The 19,810-nt window shown below is 49.8% G+C and overlaps 1 protein-coding gene across 3 annotated transcripts in view; it reads right to left on the bottom strand.

The window, feature by feature from the left end:
• POLR3D (RNA polymerase III subunit D) overlaps window positions 1–19,810 on the bottom strand; it is a 244,833-nt gene that overhangs the window by 129,611 nt on the left and 95,412 nt on the right. For all 3 annotated transcript variants that reach the window (XM_069617751.1, XM_069617753.1, XM_069617752.1), the window contains exon 4: window positions 345–496. In XM_069617751.1, coding sequence (XP_069473852.1) covers window positions 345–496 — 152 coding nt within the window. The remainder of the gene's footprint in view (window positions 1–344; window positions 497–19,810) is intronic.

Below are 19,810 nucleotides of genomic sequence, written 5' to 3'. Positions count from 1 at the left end.
CCGTGACTCTTGTACACATTCTCCCTGTCCTATCAACCCTAGAGAACCAATATTTATTATATCCTCACACAATGCTTTATAGAATCAAATATGGCTCCTGTGCAGACCAATCCACCTCCTTATGCAAATGTCCACTGCACAGGTTTCCTCAGAGCACTAGGCGCCATCACCTGCATGCTCTACAGACCAGGCTTCCCTGGCAGTCTCCCTCAGAGCTCCATGCTTGCTCTAAGATTCAGCCAAGTAACACCAGCATGTCACCACCCAAACACCCAACCCTGTCACCCCAAACAAAATCAGTGATTGTCCCAACCTTTCATGCCAGATCCCACCCCCAAACAAACCTTTTTTCTTCATCATTTCTGCCGGGCCTTGCTCAAAGATGGAATGGGACTGTATGATCTCAGGACGGCCCCTGCCACGGCCAGCACCATCGCGTTGGCGATCCCGATCCCGGTCCTTCTTTTCTTTCTTGATGGACAGATCCTCTTTTGGCCTACAGAGAAGGTAATAGGAGAGGATGAAAGGAAGATGGAAGTGTCGGAAATCTATTGCAGAGCACTTAGAAGAATGGCAAACTACATCATGCAAGAACTATCAACAAGACTTCAGGGAGAAGCAGACAGGAATGGAGAAAGACAAAAAGGCAACAACTGTTTCACAAAAACAAGGAATTTAGGATTCCCTACTAGGTTAGACGGTTGCCTCATGCTATAGTTATGAGTGCAGCTTCAGAAACCAGATCATCCGATGAAGAATGTCCGCCTTAACCTGTGGTATGCCAATCCTAGGGACCATCACATTTCTGCAGTTCGTTTTATTTGGGAAATGATTTATTAGGGTGACTGTGAGGCTGTTGGACATGCGGGAAAGACCATGCCAGGTTGTCTAGGTGTCAGGCACAGTTTTATTTTGGAGTTTATGTTTCCTGTAATGAGGAGACAGCGTTATGTATGAGAACGGGTTTGAAAGGGTTTAAAAAGGTTGTGGCTCTTTGGATAGAGCCTGAGAAGTGAACCCAAATGTTAACACAACATCCAGAGCAGATGCAACAGTAGAGGAGTCAGCTTTCCCACCTGCTGGATAGTCATTGCTTTATGCATACAACATTTTAACTACTTAACCTTCTAAAGAGTGATTTTCACATCCGCCCCAAAGTTAAAAGTGACCAAAGTGCATCAGTATCTGTTGGTGGTACAGGAGGCTGTGCAAGAGCAGCCGACAGACATTGGTCAGTTCCTGCAAGGGAGTTAGTCAGGTTCCAGAAACCGACCATCATGGACACCCTTTGATCTCAGCATAAAGGTTAAGGACTAAAACTGTAAATAACCACAACCTCAGAAGTTAGAGAACTGGGTACGTCAAATGAGTTGAAGGAAGCCTGGGAAAAGCTTACACTGTCACAGACTATGCAATGTCATTTCTACGTGTCGGTAAATTAGAACTACAAGGGTTTTTACTCTATATGTTCTCTGTATGAAAAATGAAAACATTTCTACTCTCTGCACTACTGTTTTGTGTGATGATGACAGCATGCATTGGTGTCATTTGTGCTTTGCATGCTATTTGTGAATGAGGAAGGCTCATGGGGCCTGTGATGCATCTAATCTGTATTAGGTAGCTTCCACTACCTCAGCTCACAGTGTACCATTTCTGTGTGCAATGGAACTATACTTTGCTGTTGCCATGCTGTTTAGGGACGTTATTCCTTTTTGCTGCACATTAGTCTGGAGACCCCCCCCCAGCATATTTGCTGGCTCTTTTGTTTTTTCCTGACATTTTTTGGCAAGTGAGGTATTGTTTCCAACCCAGTTGCCTCTGACTTTCTCTGTACAGATACTGGCCAATCCCTGAGGCCATCGGTTCACAAGGGACCCTTTCCTAGATGTTGTAGTAGTAGTGCAGCGTAGTGCTATTTCCACTTTTTTACTTTAAGTGGATTTTCCACTCAGTGTGCTTCAGACAGGCTGGTGGCAATGTATATTTATTGTCTTATTGTAATGGTGCATGTCTTTGCAACCTGGCTACCTTGTTGTGTTAAGTCCTTACAAAACATAGTTTGAATGGCACATGTCTCCTAATAGGTGGGCTGGAGATACTCCCTTCAACCCCCGTCCAGCATTTTCCATATCTGAGGGCTGGTTTTGGAGCCATTATCGGGTAGACCAGTGAAACTTGGATCTGAAGCACTATAGGGTGCTTGAAGGATGCCAGGACTGTTGCTGCAATGCCACTGACCAAGCTAACACTAAGGGGATCATATGCCACTCATCTGTCTTACATAGGACCTACATATCGGCTCCAGTCTGGAAGGTCTTCACATCTGGAGTGGATACACCACTGGAAACTGGACACAGTACGGTACGGCGCCAGCTGCATCATCACAGTTGCATCACTGTAGGTTGCAGAACCACGCTTTTCCAATGTTGAGATTCCTGAAGTCAAGCTCCAGTGGATCTATGTGATTATTGAGAGGTCCAAAAATTTCGGACTTTTTTTTAAAACCTCTTTACACCACATATATATGCGGGGGAGACCCTCCACACCCCCGCAGGCCCTCCCATATTAATATTATATACTATAACCCCCACATATATATGGGACTTGTGTTCCGTATTGGTACTGCATTTCCACAAGAATGACAGTTGGGGCAGTGATTTCCGTTCCTGAAGATTTTTGCTGCAGATGCCAAGGGATACGTTTCATGGAAAGGGGGTGCATAATTTCATTTTGATGGAAATGTTGTCGCACCATTGATGTTTGGAGTTAACATCCAATAATGCATATCTGTGATGATGAGGCCTATTCATGTTTTCTTAATTGGTGGTTGGATGTCTGTTTTGGGAACGTCAAGGAACCGACCAGGAGGGTGATGTATGGTTTATCACCATCTGGTGGAAGGTTCTAGTGTTCATTGTGGTTGGGCCACACTTCAAGTTGGGTGAGTCATGCTATTGTCATATTGGTGAAATTCGCTAAAGAACCAATGTGTTGTGTATGGCTTGGCTTTGTAGAAGGAATGGTGTGATGTCATGTGGTGTGTTTATGCCTGAGTGTTGGAATGCCTGTGTGAATGTTCTAACCTGGGAGTTGGTCAGCCAGAGGCCTGGGTGATGGGCTGCCAGTGTTACTTTATGTCCTAAATGTAACTTATATGTAATTTATGAAGATGGTAATAAACCTAGCGAATCAACCTAAGAAGGCTGGGACCCACTTCATTTCACTATACCCCCCACATATATATGTGGTGTAAGGGGGAGGGGGTGCAGAAAACCCCCACATTTCTGCCTGTCATAATTGTGAGGGCGACATAATGGTATGATTCCAGCTCCAGTTAGCTTCCAGAACATGAGGTCAGAAGCAAAGACTATAGGTGATGCCAGCCGGATCCAATCCTGAACCTGGACCTTCCCTGCATACCTATTTTGCTTGCCCCCTAACTCATGTAAATCTCAATTGGGTGCAAGGTCCCTTCCTGCAGCCATTCTCTGCCTGGCTTCTGGTGATGACCAGGATGTAAGAATCTTGTGTGGGATTCCTCTCTCCCCAGATAGGTATCTGTCATACACAGGAATATGTAAGTGCAAACCTACCAGGCTGTGAACTATAATTGCACCTGTCCTATTGAATTTAGCTTGTTAAACCCGATTGGAATTAATTCATATTACCCTTAAACCCCCATACTTAACTGATACCCCTCAATTTAGATGAACCCTTGCTCTGGGGGCTAGAGTTGGGTTTTTTAAGTCTTTGAGTGCTTTGCATTTTAAAGGCGTTTTACATACTTCTAAGGCAGTTTCTCCCACTTTAAACTGCAACTTTGCCATTGATTGTTTATCAGTAGTACTACTCCATTGTTAGTCTATTCTTGACTTTGGCATTCCCGTCATGTTTCAGTATAGACTTTGTGAACAATCTTTGATTTGGCATCCTTTGTAAGTGATCTGCATCTTCTAGGCCAATGTGCTGCACATTTTGAGGAATTCCCACTCCAACTTCTATCATTTCTGCTAATTTCATCATGAAGAATCTCCTGCAGGGTTCCAGCATCACCTTGATACCGAAGTCCTAATGCTGTGTCAAAGACGTGTGAGTTGTGGCTATTGGGGTCAGAGGAGTGTGGAGGGACTTTCATTTTGGACTGTGACAGAAGCAAGTCCAAGCAGCACCAGAGAATGTTAGACTGCGGTTTAAGGCATTCCTCGGCCTGCCAACCAACATACTAAAGAAGGAGAAATAGCTGACTCCGGCCCTCAAATTTCAAGGAGACCTTCCTCTGAACCAAAAGTTTCCACCTCCCTTAAACGTTAGCAGGTAGCTTTTGGTAATGTCTGGAGTTTCCAGACTGCCCTTCTAATGTGCAAAGTATATATATTTTTTTGTATAACAATTTTTATTATTTTTTTTTAACAACACTCCAAACTTAACCAACATGTAGAACATTTCCGTGTTCTAGCTTCTTGGTATTGCATCATCATGTTACACATTACAGTCCTCCCCCCTCCCTCCTCGTTAACTCGAGCACCTACTTCAATGTCGCAAAATAAAGATTTTCCATAATAACTTACTATGTTTATTATATATTAGTGCACCTGTTTTATGCACATTACTCATGGCACATTTGGGTGCGCAAATATCTTGCTGCTGAGCTTTTTCTTTATTGTTGAATTAAAGAAAGAGAAGCATAATGCTTGCCTCCGTGTCTTTCATAGAATTAAGACTTTCTAGTAAGTTATTATGGAAAATCTTTATTCTATGTCAAGACCGGAGGCTCCCATTATGCTTGTTTAAAGCTTACTTACCACAATGGATGCCGGCTGATCTACCGGTTTCAGGTAGAATTGTTTGAATACTGATTCGCTTGCCCAATCTGCCATACTTATGATGTCTTCTAGGCGAACTCCTGCCTGAAAGGCTTTGGAGGCCATGGCTCCTCTAACGGAGTGGGCTCTGAAGTGCTGGGTATCGATCCCTGCTGGAGTTAGAGTCCAGCGCACCCAGCGTGCTAAAGTCGGCGCTGACACCGCTTTGTGCGGTTTGCGTAGAGCTATCAGTAGCTGCCCGTTAGGGGAGGTCCTGAGTGAAGCTATCATTTCTTCGTAGACTTTCAAGCAGTTAACCAAGCAAAGCTTGGGTTGATCTCTAAAGGCGGGATAAGAATTACCCTGGAATTGCTCTTCGTTCTTCTATGAATATGTAATACGATGCCATCAGGAGAAAAAACCCTGCCTGCTAAATCTAGAGCTCTGACGTCAGAGACTCTCCTGCAGGATACCAAGCAGAGTAGAGTAGTAAGTTTGCCGCATAGGGCCGTACGTGATAGTTCCTTGTTACTGGGCCATGACAAGAAGAGGTTCAGTACTTTATTAACGTCCCAAAGCTTGTCGTAGCGGGTTGGAGGTGGGACGGTAAGACTCACACCCTTGAGCAACCTGCAGACGAGATGGTGTTCTCCTGCTGGTGCTCCTTGAATAAGGTCATGACATGCGGAAATTGCTGAACGGTAGGCGTTCACAGTACTGTAGGCAAGCCCTCTTTCCGCCAAGGATGCTAGGAAATTCAATATCTCCTCTACAGGTGCTGAAATTGGATGTAATCCTTTCTCTCGGCACCAGGAACTCCAGGTGCTCCAAGAGTTGGAATACCTCTTAAGGGTAGTAGGAGCCCAGCTCTCTTCGATGAGATTGATCGCCATGCGGAACATACCTGGGACTCTCCATCTTGACCTGAAATCCTCCAGGCCACTAGGGTCAGAGATCCGCTGAGAAGAAGAGGATGACGCTGACCTGTTGGATGTAGTAGGAGATCCGGAAATTGGGGTAGTAGGATTGGAGAATCCGAAGAAAGTTCCAGAAGAACTGGATACCAGGTTTGAGATGTCCAGACCGGCGTTATAAGGATCAGATCCGCATGCTCCCGACGGGCCTTCGCCAGGGTCCTCGCTATCATAGTGAAAGGGGGAAAGGCATACAGTATTCCCTGGGACCATGACTGTAGGAATGTGTCAGTTGCGGCTGCTGCCGGGTCTGGCCTCCAGTTGTAAAACACTGGAAGTTGAGTGTTGAGTCTGGAAGCGAAGAGGTCTATGGACATCGGACCCCAAATATCCTGGAGGCGGAGGAAAACTTCTCTGTTGATCCTCCAATTGCTGTAATCTGTCGAGTGACGGGAATACCAGTCTGCTACTACATTTGAGAGACTGGGAAGGTATTCCGCTGTCACTGAAATCCGATGATCCAGACAGAAATGCCAGAAGTCATTGGCTAACTCTGCAAGAGGTCTCGATTTGGTGCCGCCCAGATGGTTGATGTATTTTACCGCTGAGATGTTGTCCATTTTTAGTAAGATACAGCAACTCGCTCTGTCTCTGGCAAAAGAGCGTACTGCAAAGGAACCTGCAAGATGCTCTAGACAGTTAATATGCAGATCCATCTCCTGAGGGGACCAAGTCCCTCCTGTGGCTACGGAACCGCATCTCGCTCCCCAGCCGGAGCGACTGGCATCCGATTCGATGATAATATCTGGAGCGGAACCGAAGGTGGCTTTGCCGTTCCTGGCTTCCATGTGAGTGAGCCACCAGTTGAGCTCTGTCCTCGCTTGAGGTGACAGTGTCAGGAGTTGAGAATAAGAAAGGCTTCGCCTTAAGTGTTGGCCCTTTAGTCTTTGCAGTTCCCAGCAGTGAAGAGGGCCGGGAAATATTGCTTGAATGGAATATGAAAGTAGCCCTATCACTCTTGCTAGTTCTCGAAGAGAGAACGTGTTCTTCTGTAAGAGCCTGCGTATCTCTCTTTTGGTAGAGTTAATCTTGGCTGATGGGAGTCGAAGTTGCGAATTCTGGGTGTCCACTACGAACCCTAGACATTCCATATTTTTGGATGGAAGAAGAACTGATTTTTCCCAATTTATGAGAAAACCGAGGCTGTGTAGTAAGTTTATTGCTAGTCTGGTCTGTTACTGAACTAGTTCTTGCGAGTGGGCCATGAAAATGATGTCGTCTAGGTAAATTATGAGACGGACACCTTGTTCTCTTAAGTGAGCTACTACAGGCCTTAAGAGTTTGGTGAAAACCCAAGGCGCAGAAGAGAGCCTGAAGGGTAGGCTTGTGAACTCCCAATCTCGATTTCTCCAAGAAAGTCTCAGGTAGCTTATGTGTGCCCGATGAATCGGCACTGCGAGGTAAGCATCTTTTAAATCTAGGCGCATAAGCCAATGGTTCGGTCTCAGGAGGTCTCTGAGGATGTGTATACCTTCCATTTTGAAATGGTGGTAAATGATGAATTCGTTGAGAGCTCTGAGGTTTATGACTGGGCGTACCTTTTCCTTCCTGCGTACCAGGAATATGGGACTGAAAAAGCCTCCCTGACTTGAGCAGGGATGAATCACTTGCTTCTGATGAAGACTGAGTATTTCGCTCTCTAAGGCGGTTTGATCTGTCTGAGACATAACTATGGGAGTAGGGCGACATGTCTGAATGGGTTGCTCGAAGAACTCTAAGCACAGACCCCGAGCTGTGTCCCTTACCCAGGCGTCTCCCGATAAGGTATCCCAAGCATTTACAAACATCATTAACCTCCCTCCTATAGGTGTTAGTGGCGCTGGCGCTACTATAAGTACACTGACCTGTAGATTGTTGTTGGGCTGGGTATCTAGCTGCTCTCCTCCAGGGACGCCCTCTTCCACAACCTCTCGAGGGGAAGAATGTATCGGAGCATTCTTGCCAGGAGTTATGCTGACCTCTGGATTGTCGAGGTCACTTGTCGAAGAAGTAACGGCCGGCAGAGCGACCTCTGCCTCGTCCGGCCCTGGAGAAAACCTTGGTTGTGAATAATCTTTTGATTGAAGCCTGTGCTTTGTCCAATGCTGTGAATGTCCCGACAACTTTTGCCATCTCCTTCATGAAAGGATCTCCGAAGAGCAGTCCTTGTGCCGTTGGGCCTGATTCTGTGTCTGCCAATTCGGTGAGTTTGGCGTCTATTTTGTATAGAATGCCTTTCCGACGTTCCGCTGAAATAGCACAATTGGCGTTGCCTAGCAGGTAAATGGCCCGTTGAACCCAACCAGAGAGGATAACAGGGTCAATGGGATCAGATGAGCTGCTGGCTATTTCTGCTAGATCTGAAATCTTGGCTAGTGGCCCCGCTACATTCAGTACCTTGTCCTGACAGGACTTCCAGGCTCGGTCTATGCCTTTCCTCGGGTCTTTCAAATTTTTACCTAAAAAGGTAATCATCTTTGAATCTAGCTCCGGTGTTAGAGCAATTTTGTCCAGAATTTCCGGACGCGGACATTCGGCCCGAAGTCTGGCTCTGACTTCTTTATCGAGTGGCTTGCGCAGCCTGAAATGAATGTATTTTGCTGTCTTTGAAGACGGTTCCCAGTCAGTGGATCTGGGGTGCATAAGATCTTCCGGAGTGAGCGAGCATCCCTTCTGCAGGAGACTTGTTCCCGGTCGCGTTCTTGGGGATGGGGTCTGCCACAATCCCTGAACTTGAGGGCTTTGAACCCTCGATTTGAAATTCCTCTTCAGATGAAGAGTGGGAATAATCAGTGTCATAGACGCCCCTGTTGTGGTCGTCTTCCGTGCCCTGTCCATACTCCTCCGGGCTTGAGGGTCCACCCCCCCCCCCCGATTTCTTCCTCGGAGTAAGGGGGTTCATGGGAAGGGGTTACTTTCCTGTTCATAAAGGCTTGTTTCAGCCTTGAGAAGGCGTCCATTACGGCAGCTGTGGCATTATTCGGCTGGCTTGGGGTGGGGGGGGGGTGTGGGGGCAGAGGGTGGGGGGGCAGGGAGGGGGTCATAGAGCTCTTGTACATCCCCCTTCAGTAAGGTGCTTCCTTTTCTGTGTTCTCTTCCTCCCAGGAGGGGAGGTCCCTCTTAAATGCTCTTCCATAGTGTCTAGATGATTTTGTACGGGAATGAGCATATCTGTTCCAGCTTTTTTAATACTGGTCTCCACTGAGGATCCCAGAACCTTCTGTAAGCTATTAGCCATTGCCACCTCATCTATATAGCAGTGATCTCCCTCAGCCTCAGACCAAGCCTGATCTGAGTGAGGTGAGTACTGAGCTGCCATGATAAAAAAACAAGTGAGTAAGGTGCATTTATTTTTTTTATTTTTTATTTTCTGGGCTTCTAGAACGCCTTCTCTCACTGCCCAGTAATATCAGTTCAGTTCAGCTTTGTTATTGTCCTTAGTAGGCTGAACAGGAGATTTCTTTCTCCCCTTTTTTTTAATGCCAATTCTGAATTTAAATATATATATTCACTCGCGAGGGTATTTCTGTTAATCTGCAATGAAATTCGCAATGAAATATCGTTGCCGCCTGGAGAGGAATTCCGGCGCTCAACCTCACAAGGACAGTTATACTATTAACGGTCATGCGCACTCGAGCGCCGGAATGTTGAGGAAAGGACCAGGGAGAACAGGCGCTCCCCTGGTGGTCCGCGGACGGCGTTGCGTGTTCCGGCTAGGCAGCGCCGGCCCCCCGTGCCCAAGGAGGGCAACGAAGAGACGGGGAGGCCGGCCCGAGTCCGCAGAGGGATCCGCCCGCAAAGAGCGGATCAACGACAGCTGATCAGCTGTAACCGCGCGAAACAGAGCTTCGTATCACGCCGTCTCCGAGGCCAGTAGAAGGTAACTGGCGTCGGAGAGCACAGCAAGTAACAATAATACGAATTAAAGTAAATCAATATATATTGAAAGTAAATCAATATAAACAGAGCGCACTCTTAAATAACAGTGAAATACATATAATATTATGAAAAAAAAATAACGTGTCTTAAATTATAAAATCATGTCATAAACAGTGCTAAATATGAAGTACTTACCTCTTGCTGTGAGCAGCAAAGGAGGGGAAGGGACATCATGTTTAGGACTGTTTATGGAGGGGATCTGGACAACGATTGGAGGACTAGGTCACATGTTGGTGGCCTCTAAATGAACTGGAGCAAAGTTCCCTGGGAAATGCAGTTCCTTCAGAGACTCTTGGTTATATGTTACTATGTTACTATGTTTATTATATATTAGTGCACCTGTTTTATGCACATTACTCATGGCACATTTGGGTGCGCAAATCCTGCTGCTGAGCTTTTTCTTTATTGTTGAATCAAAGAAAGAGAAGCATAATGGGAGCCTCCGGTCTTGACATAGAATTAGTTTATTAGGGTTTGTCTTCACTATTACCAGACTTATCACCTTCACTAGGTCCGATATGGGAGAGTCCCGACATCGTGGCCACCATTTGTCTCCATGCTATCAGGGGTCCCGCTTCCTCCTCCCCTCCCCTCCCCTCCCCTGCTGACTGCTTCGTACCATGCCACTGTCTCTGCCTCTGCCCATTTCAAGAGGTCATTCCACCACACCTCTAATCTAGGTCTTTGGGCTGTTTTCCAGCTCATGGCAATTCTCCGTTTGACCAAGATGTAGGCCAGGTCTTTCAGTTTACTGATATGCTTTAGGTTACGTGGTCTGGGGAATCCCCCCAGCATGCATGCCCATACTGAATCCACCCTTAGCTTGATCCCCTTTTGGGACAGGCGTTGTTTGACTTCCTCCCAGAATCTTCCCACCTCTGGGAACACCCAGAACATGTGAATCATCCCAGCATCCATCTCCACGCACTTGGGGCATTTCTGTGTCACTGTTCTTCCAAACCTAGCAATTTTACTGGGGGTCATGGATGCCCTGTGGGTAACATATAACTGGATCTGTTGCAGCCTCGCATTCCGGGACACCTTCTTATGATACCTCTGAGCTCTTTCCTATTGCCCATCCTGCATAGGTTCTCCCACCGCCTCCTTCCAGTCCCTCCTCAGTTGGAGCAACTCCTTGCCCACTCTGGACATCAATAGTTCGCAAATATGGGATATTTCGTGCCCGCCCTCTGAGATATCGTACATCATTTCGATGACCGTACCGGGTTGTTCTGCTAGTACTAACTCGGGCCACTTTTCTCCCACTCGTTTGATGATTCTGGTATATGTAATGTGTTGTCCTATGTGTACTCGTTTCATCCATTATCTTTTGGAAGTTTAATACCTCCCCCTCTTGCCATATGTCTCCCAGGGTCGCGAGGCCCACCAGTTCCCAGAATTTGCGGATCCCCTTTATCATTTGCTCATCCTCTCTGCATAGCGCCACCATTGGTACATGCGGGGAGCATGGGGTCGGGTTTCCCACTACTTGGCACGCTTTGCGCCAAGTTTTCCAACCTAGTGCCAGCAATCTCGTACGTCCATGCATCTCTGATTTAGGCAGCCATAACAGTTCTTTTAAAAAGAATGGGAGGCAGTCCCTACTAACCAATCTGGCCTCTGCCTTTTCCTCTTCCGACAAACATCTGGCCACGTACTGGAGCTGCCCAGCTAAATGGTACATCTCGAAATTCGGCAGGTGTATGCCCCATCTATCATACGGGTTCTGCAATTTCCATAGGGCCACCCTGTTTCTTTTTTTTTTTTTAAACGTTTGTTTATTGGCAGGAAATCAAGACAGGTACAACACGGATAGCATGCAGGAAAGCGAACATCATATCAGCACATATATGCATTGTATCACAACTAGCATCAACAGCACATAACAGCGGGGGGGATATTGAGGAATAGCTCGGATGGGGCGAGCCTCATGTTTAGTCCGGCTGAGCGGGTGAGGGGGCGGAGGTCCATTCAACCCCGTCTTTGTTGTTTAAGTAACTGCGAAATTCCGTCCAAACATTTCTGGGGTGGGAGGGGATGGGCAGGGATCCGATGTACTCCTCTTCCATGCTGAAGGAGGGGGGGGTCACGGCGCTTCCAGCATTGCAGTATACATTTTTTGGCAACAATAGCACCCACATTTAAGAATCTTGACATTTTCCTTTCATCCTCCCCGGCCCAAATACCAAATAGCAAGGCTAGTGGGCTCATCTCGATGGGGGAGCCTATTATCTCAGAGAGCGCTTCTGTAATTTCCACCCAAAACGTGTTCAGCGCAGCACAGGACCAGAACATATGACCATGGTCTGCCTCAGTCAATTTACATTTCGGGCATGTGTGTGTCGAGTTGGGTGTGAATTTTGCCACTCTGTGCGGCGTGTAATAAAGCCTATTGAGAAGTTTGTATTGCATGCAGCGGAACCTGGCATTGAGTGAGACTTTGCGCGTATGTGCACACATTTTGCTCCACATTGCGTCAGTGATCTCCGTGTCCAGTTCCTCCGCCCATGCTTGACGTGAGTCTGGGGACATATTCCCAAGTTTGTCCAGCTGCATTTTATACAGGGAGGATATTATACCCCTACAGCCTGAGGAGTTAGCTATGTACTGGAGATCAGGGGAGTCTGGGGGCTCATCTGGGAAGGAGGGCCACATTGTCCGTACCGCTGCTCTCAGCCTGTAGTATTGCAACAAGTCGAGCGCTGAGCTGGGGTGTTCTGAGCGCCATGTTTGGGGGGTGATAAATGTGCCATCCCGGTAAAGATCCGTTAGGGCCCGATATCCCAGGCCCTCCCACCGCTGGGAGAGAAGTCGATCATGTGTAGGTGGAAGGCCAGGAAATTGCCATAGGGGGAGCCACTTGAAATATGGACGCTTCTCGCGAGTGGAGGAGAGAATATCATTCCATGCCCTAATCGTGGCGGCCACTGGGTCCGATGGGGCATCAGCACGGTATGTATAGTGCAAAGTCATGACGTGGGTGCCGTCGCCAGCCATTTTCTCTAATCTGCCATGTGGGGGCGGATTTGGGTGTGTGTACCAGTGGGTGGCGTGTTGGGCCTGTGCGGCGTTCCAATAGAGAGTCAGATCGGGGGCAGTGAAGCCCCCTCTTTCGTAAGGCAGGGCCATATGTAGCCACTTCTTGCGGACTGCTCCGGAATGCCATAGAAATTGAGCAAACGTCGTATGAAGGCTCTTGAAGTACTGCTTGCCTGGCCACACTGGCACGTTGGCGAATATGTATAGAAGCTTGGGTACCGCGATCATTTTAATTAGGGAGAGTCTGCCCGCCAGGGATAGAGGTAGGTTGCGCCACTTAAGCATCTTGGATTCGATGAGCTGAGCCGTGGCTGCGTAGTTGTCTGCCAACAGGGAGGCTTTAGCTAGTGACACTTGCACTCCGAGGTATTTAATTCCGCCCGGGGACCAGCGCAGGGGGAACTCACAGGACGGTTGCTGAGTTGTTTTAGTTAGGGGGAAGATTTCGGATTTGGAGTAATTTATGGTAAAGCCCGAGAACGTTCCTATTTTTGTTATGTCGCGAATGATAGGGTCCAGGTATGTGGAGGGCTGTCTGACGTAAAGGAGTACATCGTCCGCATATAATGAGATGATTTCTGGTGAATCCTGCAAGCGTACGCCCTTACGAGTATGTCGGTTCCTAACGTGATCGGCCATGGGTTCAATGGACAGCGCAAAGAAGATGGGGGAGAACGGGCAGCCCTGGCGTGTACCTCTGTGTAATTCGAAGGGGGAGGAGGGGACGGAGTTGATTAGGACCCTAGCCGATGGTCTTGTGTATAACAGCTTTATATAGGAGATCATGTTCGGACCTATCCCCATTTTCACCAGCACAGCCCATAGGTATTGCCATGAGACCATGTCAAACGCCTTTTGGGCATCTAATGTGACTGCCACTGTGTCGGCATTTGGATCAATTCTAGACAGGACATTAAAGAGGCGGCGGATGTTGAGTGCCGTAGAGCGACCAGGGACGAATCCACTTTGGTCGGCATGGACCAAGTAGGGCATGGACGGGAGAAACCTGTTGGCAATTACTTTGGCAAAAATCTTCGTGTCGGTGTTGATAAGCGACAGAGGTCTATAGGAACTACATTCGTCTGGGGGTTTCCCAGGCTTGGGGAGGACGGTGATCAATGCTTCTCTTAGAGAGGGACGGAGGGTGAGTGAACGGAGTGATTCCGTCCAGACCCCGTGCAGTATGGGCGCTAGTATGGCAACATGCTCCTGGTAGAACTCAGCTGTGAGCCCATCGGGGCCAGGGGCCTTGCCCTTCGGAAGATCTGAGATCACCCGAACTATCTCCTCTAGGGAGAACGGGGCGTCAAGGAGTTCTTTGGTGTTTTGGGAGATCAGGGTCATAGGGATAGACTCCAATAGGTCATCGAGGTCACGGGTTGAGTGCTCTGGCTGGGGACCGTATAGGTTGGCGTAAAAGCCGGTAAAAGTGTCGAGGATAGCCTGGTCCGACCAGTGCCTCACGCCCTTCTCGTCAATAACACTATCAATCCGGGTCCTACCTCCCTCTGATCGCACCAGTTTAGCCAGGGTCCTGCCCGGCCTATCACCTTCACCATACCTTCGGGCCGCAACGGGGCGGGCATAGTATCTCACCTCACTCAGGGCATGTACTTCAAATTGTTCCAACTCTGTTCTAATCTTCGCTAGGGTTGCAGGCGCTGGATTAGAGGCGTAATCTCTTTCTAGGTTTTTAAGCTTAGTTTCGGAGTTATTCAGCGCCTGCCTTATGGCCCGGAGGACCCCTGCTTCCCTGGAGATGCACATTCCCCTGATGTAAACTTTGAATGCCTCCCATCGGGTCCCCTCGGGCGTGTCGTAGGCGTTGTTGTTTTCAAAAAACAGGACTATGTCCGCCAGAATCTCAGCCCTAAAGACTATATCTGACAAGGCGTCGGATTTGAAGCGCCATGCTAGGCGGGCTTCGGGGGCTCTACCAAGTTGGATCTGTAGCAGCACGGGGGAATGGTCGGAGAGCGTACGCGGAAGGATCCTGACATCCGAGACCCTGCCCATACAGTCACCCGACAGTAGGAATAGATCTATCCTCGAGGAGCTATCGTGTACCGTAGAGTAAAAGGTGTAGTGCCTCTCTTGGGGGTGGAGTGTCCTCCAAGCGTCGAGCAAGTTTAGGGAGCCCATATAAGTTTGAAGCCGTTTAGCAGCACGGGACATGGGTCTACGAGCAGTGGTCGTTCTGTCCAAGGTCGCATCAATTATAAGGTTCATGTCTCCGCCCCATATGATAGGGACATCAATATATTTCATGAGAATGGCAGATATTGTGTCTATAAACTCCGGGGAGTCAATGTTGGGGGCATATGAGTTCACAAGCAGGCATTCATCACTAGCCAGGGTGCAGTGCAGAATCACATATCTACCTTCTGTGTCGATGTGGGATGTGTGAAGTGTGAACCCAACGGACTTGTGAATAAGGGTAAGTACCCCCCTGGACTGGGTGGAGTACTTAGTATAGTATCTGTTTGGGCCCCAGGTCTGTGCGAGATTTGATGACAGGAGTTTCTGAGCGTGAGTCTCCTGCAATAGGAGCACTTTGATCCCATGTCTCTGTGCATACGCCGTTATCCTACGAGACTTGGTGAAGTTGGTCAGACCCCGAACATTCCAGGTCAGCACTCTGGTGGCCATACCAAAGAGTTACGGGACATCCCAAATGCGGGATCTGATTTCAATACCCACCAGGAGCGCTAGAGTGAAGCAGATCCACCACCCTGCCGCGCCCGTCAAGACCATCCTGCCTTTTTGTATAAAGCAAACCCCAACTGTCCCTCCCCCCACCCTCACCGCCCAGTAACGACTAGCAGTGCTTCGACACCAACCCTCAAAACAACCTGCGTGCCATCCCCAACTCGGCAACGCCAAAAACACAGCCCAACAGGGGCTTGGTAACATAACCCTCGCCATAAGCGGCATTGCAGCTGCAGTGGGGGCTGCTGCTGCCGTCTAGTCCACCTTTGTGTGATCATTGCATGATAAAGCATCGTTACAGTTTACAATATTTCCCGACCAGTAAAGTGGGGGTTACAAGAAGGAGGATAAACCATATTGCTCGAGATAGCAGGGACGAAATTAGGGCCAACAGGGACAGTGCATAACAGTGCGGCCCAGCTCACAGCCTCCAGGCCCGGATCGTGGGGTCGGGGACCCAAGATGCAGATAGACATCTCCCACAGGAGATGGGATGCTAGATATAAGGTCATGGGGCCGAGGCAGGCCACCCAGAGGAAAGTCAAGGGAGGGCCAGCAACAGCTTGCAGATGGGCAGTCCCCGGTAGCCCCGAACACAAGAGATTCACCTAGGAGCACAGGGATGCCAGCTTCAGTCCTCACCAATTGGCTCCTCCGGGGGATTTGGCAGTGGGATCTGTGCTTCGATAAACTTAACCGCTTCATCAGGGACCGTAAAGAAATATCTTTTATTGCGGTGGATGAATTTCATACGAGCAGGGAAAAGCATAGAGTATTCAATTTTCCTCTCTCTCAGCATCTTCTTCACCCTGCCAAATCGGCGCCTCTCCATTTGTACTCCCACCGAAAAGTCCGGGAAGATCCTGACGATTTGTGATTCAAGCCTTAGCTCCCCCTTCTCTCTGGCCAGTCGGAGTATATGGTCCCTGTCTTTGTAGCTCAGTAGCTTTGCAATGATCGGTCTGGGGAAGTCGCCTGGCCTAGGCCGGGGCGCCAGGGAGCGGTGCGCTCTCTCGACTGTAAAGAATGGTGAAAACTCAGGATTGCCAAGGAGATCCCTGATGAGCTGCTCGACCGCCACCGCCATGCGACCCTTCAGTGCAGACTCGGGAACCCCCACAATGCGAATGTTGTTCCGCCGAGATCTAGATTCTAAGTCGTCATTCTTGGCCTTGACCTGTTTCATGTCGTGGACGAGCTCAGTGACTGTGTTTTGGAGAGCATGAATATGATCCTCGCTGGCCCCTATCCTCTGTTCCATTTCAGTGATCCTGGTCCCGTGCTGGTCAACCTTAGCTCGTAGGGAGGCTACACTAGCATTGATGTCGTCCAGCTTTTCATGGAAGGATGCGAAGTTTTTCGCCATGGACTCCATCAAGGTAGACAGATCCGGGTGTGGAGGGACCGGGAGGGCCTCACTATCTTCCAGTGGCGCAGAGGAGGACGCAGGGTCCGCCCTAAGCGCCGCTTTGGCGAATTTGTCCATGGCGCCCACTTTATTAGCACTCCATGCTCTGCTGGACATGGCCAAGGTAGGGGAACCCGGCCACCCGGCCGAATTGAGGATGGGGCGACACGTGGAGGGTGACAACCGGTCAGCGGCAGCAGAATATGGGTGTTGTAGGATCAGAGAGCTTGGTAGAGCGGCGACCGGGCAAATGAGGCGGGTTCTGGTGGTAGCAAGGTGGCGTAATCTTGAGCGGGCGGCAATCAGGTAAGTGGGGCACTGTGCCCTCCGGCGGCGCCGCGGGGTCCACCAGCCAGCCGCCGAAGCCCGGCAGCGGTGACCTGCAGTGAGAGATGTGGGTAGGGTGTAGGAGTGGGCCCAGTTCCAGCGGCAAGGCGAGGTATAGGGGGGGTAGAGGTCCCAGCTCCTGTGTGGACAGCCCCACAGCGGGCGACGTAGGCGCACCGTCAGGATGCGAGCAGCTGAGGGAATGGGGTCCGCAACCAAGGGAGCAGAGGGGGGGGGGGCCCCCAGCGTATCACTCGACACCCACCTTCCAGCCCGTAGGTGGGCGAGCCCGTTGTGTCCTCAGAGGATAGAAGCGGATGAGATCTGGAGGCGATGGTCGTCTGGCGGCGCGATCCTCGTGGTCCCGGGGAGGTGGCAGAAGCGCCCCCAAGCGCCCCCCCCTGGCGGCGTCACTGGCAGCTCCCCCGGCGGACCGCCCGGGGACACAGGCGGCCGCAAATACGGTCAGCGGTGCAGCCCGCACAGGCCTCAGGAATCAGGTTGGGAGGCGGCGCCCGCATGGGGGGGGTGCGGGGGGCTCCGGCCGCAGCGCACAGGCAGGCCGGCCGCCACAGCACCACGGCAGCGGGCGGCCGCAGCTCCAGTCGCCCCAGCACAGGCCAGCGATCCGCCCACAGGCGCTCCGGGGAACAGTCTCCGCAGCGGGGGAGGCCACAGGCGGCCGCGGACGGTGGCACACAGGAGACGGGTGTCGGGCCGCCTCGAGAGCCGGCGGTCACATCAGCTGCGGCGAGGCCGCGGGGGGGGAGGCCGCTCTCCAATGGCGGCCGCGCGGTCCCCGGCCACCGATTTAGTCCAGGATTTCGGGTGCGTGCAAAGGGCGGTTACTGCAGCAAAATCGCCTCAATTGCTGTAGCCAACGGTCCGGATCAGCGCCGATGCAAGAAGGATTCTGGTGGACTGCGATGGAGCTCACGAGCTAAGCAGCCATTTTCCTTGGCTGCTCAACAGCGCCCCCGGGCCACCCTGTTTCTGGTATTATGCCATATGAAGCCCCTGCATAAGCTCTGGAGTTTCGTGAAGAAGCGTTTGGGGGGCATGTATGGGATATTTGTGAAGAAGAAGTATAACAGCCTAGGCAGGACCACCATCTTGAGCAAGGCCGCCCTACCCACCATGGCCAGGGGGAGTTTCACCCAGAACCCCATGCTGTTTTTGATGCCTTCCACTGCCCTCTCCGTGTTATATTTATATTCGTCTGCAATCGTATGGTATACATTAATCCCCAAGTATCTGATTGTTCTAGTCTGCCAGGGTATCTGCAGGATAGGTAGGTTCCCCTGTGGCACCCCCCTATATCTCCCCAGGGGGAACATGCATGACTTTTTGGGGTTTACTGCTATGCCCGAGAGGGTCGCATAATGCTCTATCACTTCTAGAACATACCGCAAGGCGCAGGTATAGAAACATATCATCAGCGTACAATATCAGGTGCTGTCCCCCTTTCGTGTGGACCCCTATCTCTCCGTACTGCTGTCTAAGGCAGATCGCTAATGGTTCTAATGCCAGGATATATAGCATGGGGACCAGGGGCAGCCCTGTCTTGTGCCCCTGCTGAATTGCCATTTATCTGAAATTATTTCACCCGTTTTGACCCTAGCTGTTGGGGAGCTGTATACCATCTTCATCCACCTCAGATACCCTGGTCCCATCCTGTATTCTTTCAAGGCCGCTATCCTCCAAGGCCATCTCACACAGTCGAAGGCTTTTATTGCATCCAGCAAGACTATTGCCATTTCGCTGAGGTTGCTCTCTGTCTGTTCTATGATATGGTGGAGTCTCCTGTGGTTGTCGGATACATTTATTCCTGGGACATAGCCAGTTTGGTCGGGGTGTATGAGTTTGTTAATTACCCTTTTAAGTCCGTTTGCCAACACTGCCGTAAGAATTTTGCTATCTTGGTTTAACATAGATAGGGGTCTGTACGACCTGCATTCTGTGCTTGGCTTACTGGGTTTGAGGAGCGGAATAAACACTGCCTTCTTTAGGGATTCCGGCAATCTTCCCCTCTCGAATGCCTCGTTTAGCATAGCCAGCAGCGAGGGGAGCACTTCTTGTCTATATGTTTTGTAAATTCGCTGGGGAGCCCGTCTGACCCCGGGGCTGTGCTAGTGGGTAGGTGCAGTACCACTGACTCTAGTTCCTCAATCGTGATTGGGGCCTCCAGGTCCTCCCTTTCTTCCTCGCTTAATTTGGGTAATCCTATGTCTTCCAGTGTCTCCTGAATTTCCCGTTCTGCTACCTCCCCAGTGTCTACATAGAGGCATTTGGAGAACCTGACGAACCCCCTCCTGGGTGTTCCAGATCTGGCCTTCTTCTCCCGTTATCTCCCTGACTACTGGTCTTGGTGTCTCATTTTTATATAGCCATGCTAGCAGCCTCCCCGGTTTATCCCCCCCTGCGTGTTGTCTTTCAATATATTTGTTATAGTTCAATTTGCATAGTCTTTCCCAGAGCCCTGTGCTAGCTTGTTGTAGTTGGCACACTGGTTCGGCGTCCTCCTGTGAGGTGCCTCCCCTATGCATTATTTCTTCTACTTTCTTCTCGGTCTTTTGTAGCTCTCGCTCTATGCCCCCTTGTAGCCCTTTGGATTTGGAAATGGCCGCCCCTCT

Source organism: Ambystoma mexicanum, chromosome 10 (assembly GCF_040938575.1).
Source record: "Ambystoma mexicanum isolate Mex_15411 chromosome 10, UKY_AmexF1_1, whole genome shotgun sequence".
NCBI lineage: Eukaryota > Metazoa > Chordata > Amphibia > Caudata > Ambystomatidae > Ambystoma > Ambystoma mexicanum.
This window is presented reverse-complemented; position numbering and strand designations above follow the sequence as displayed.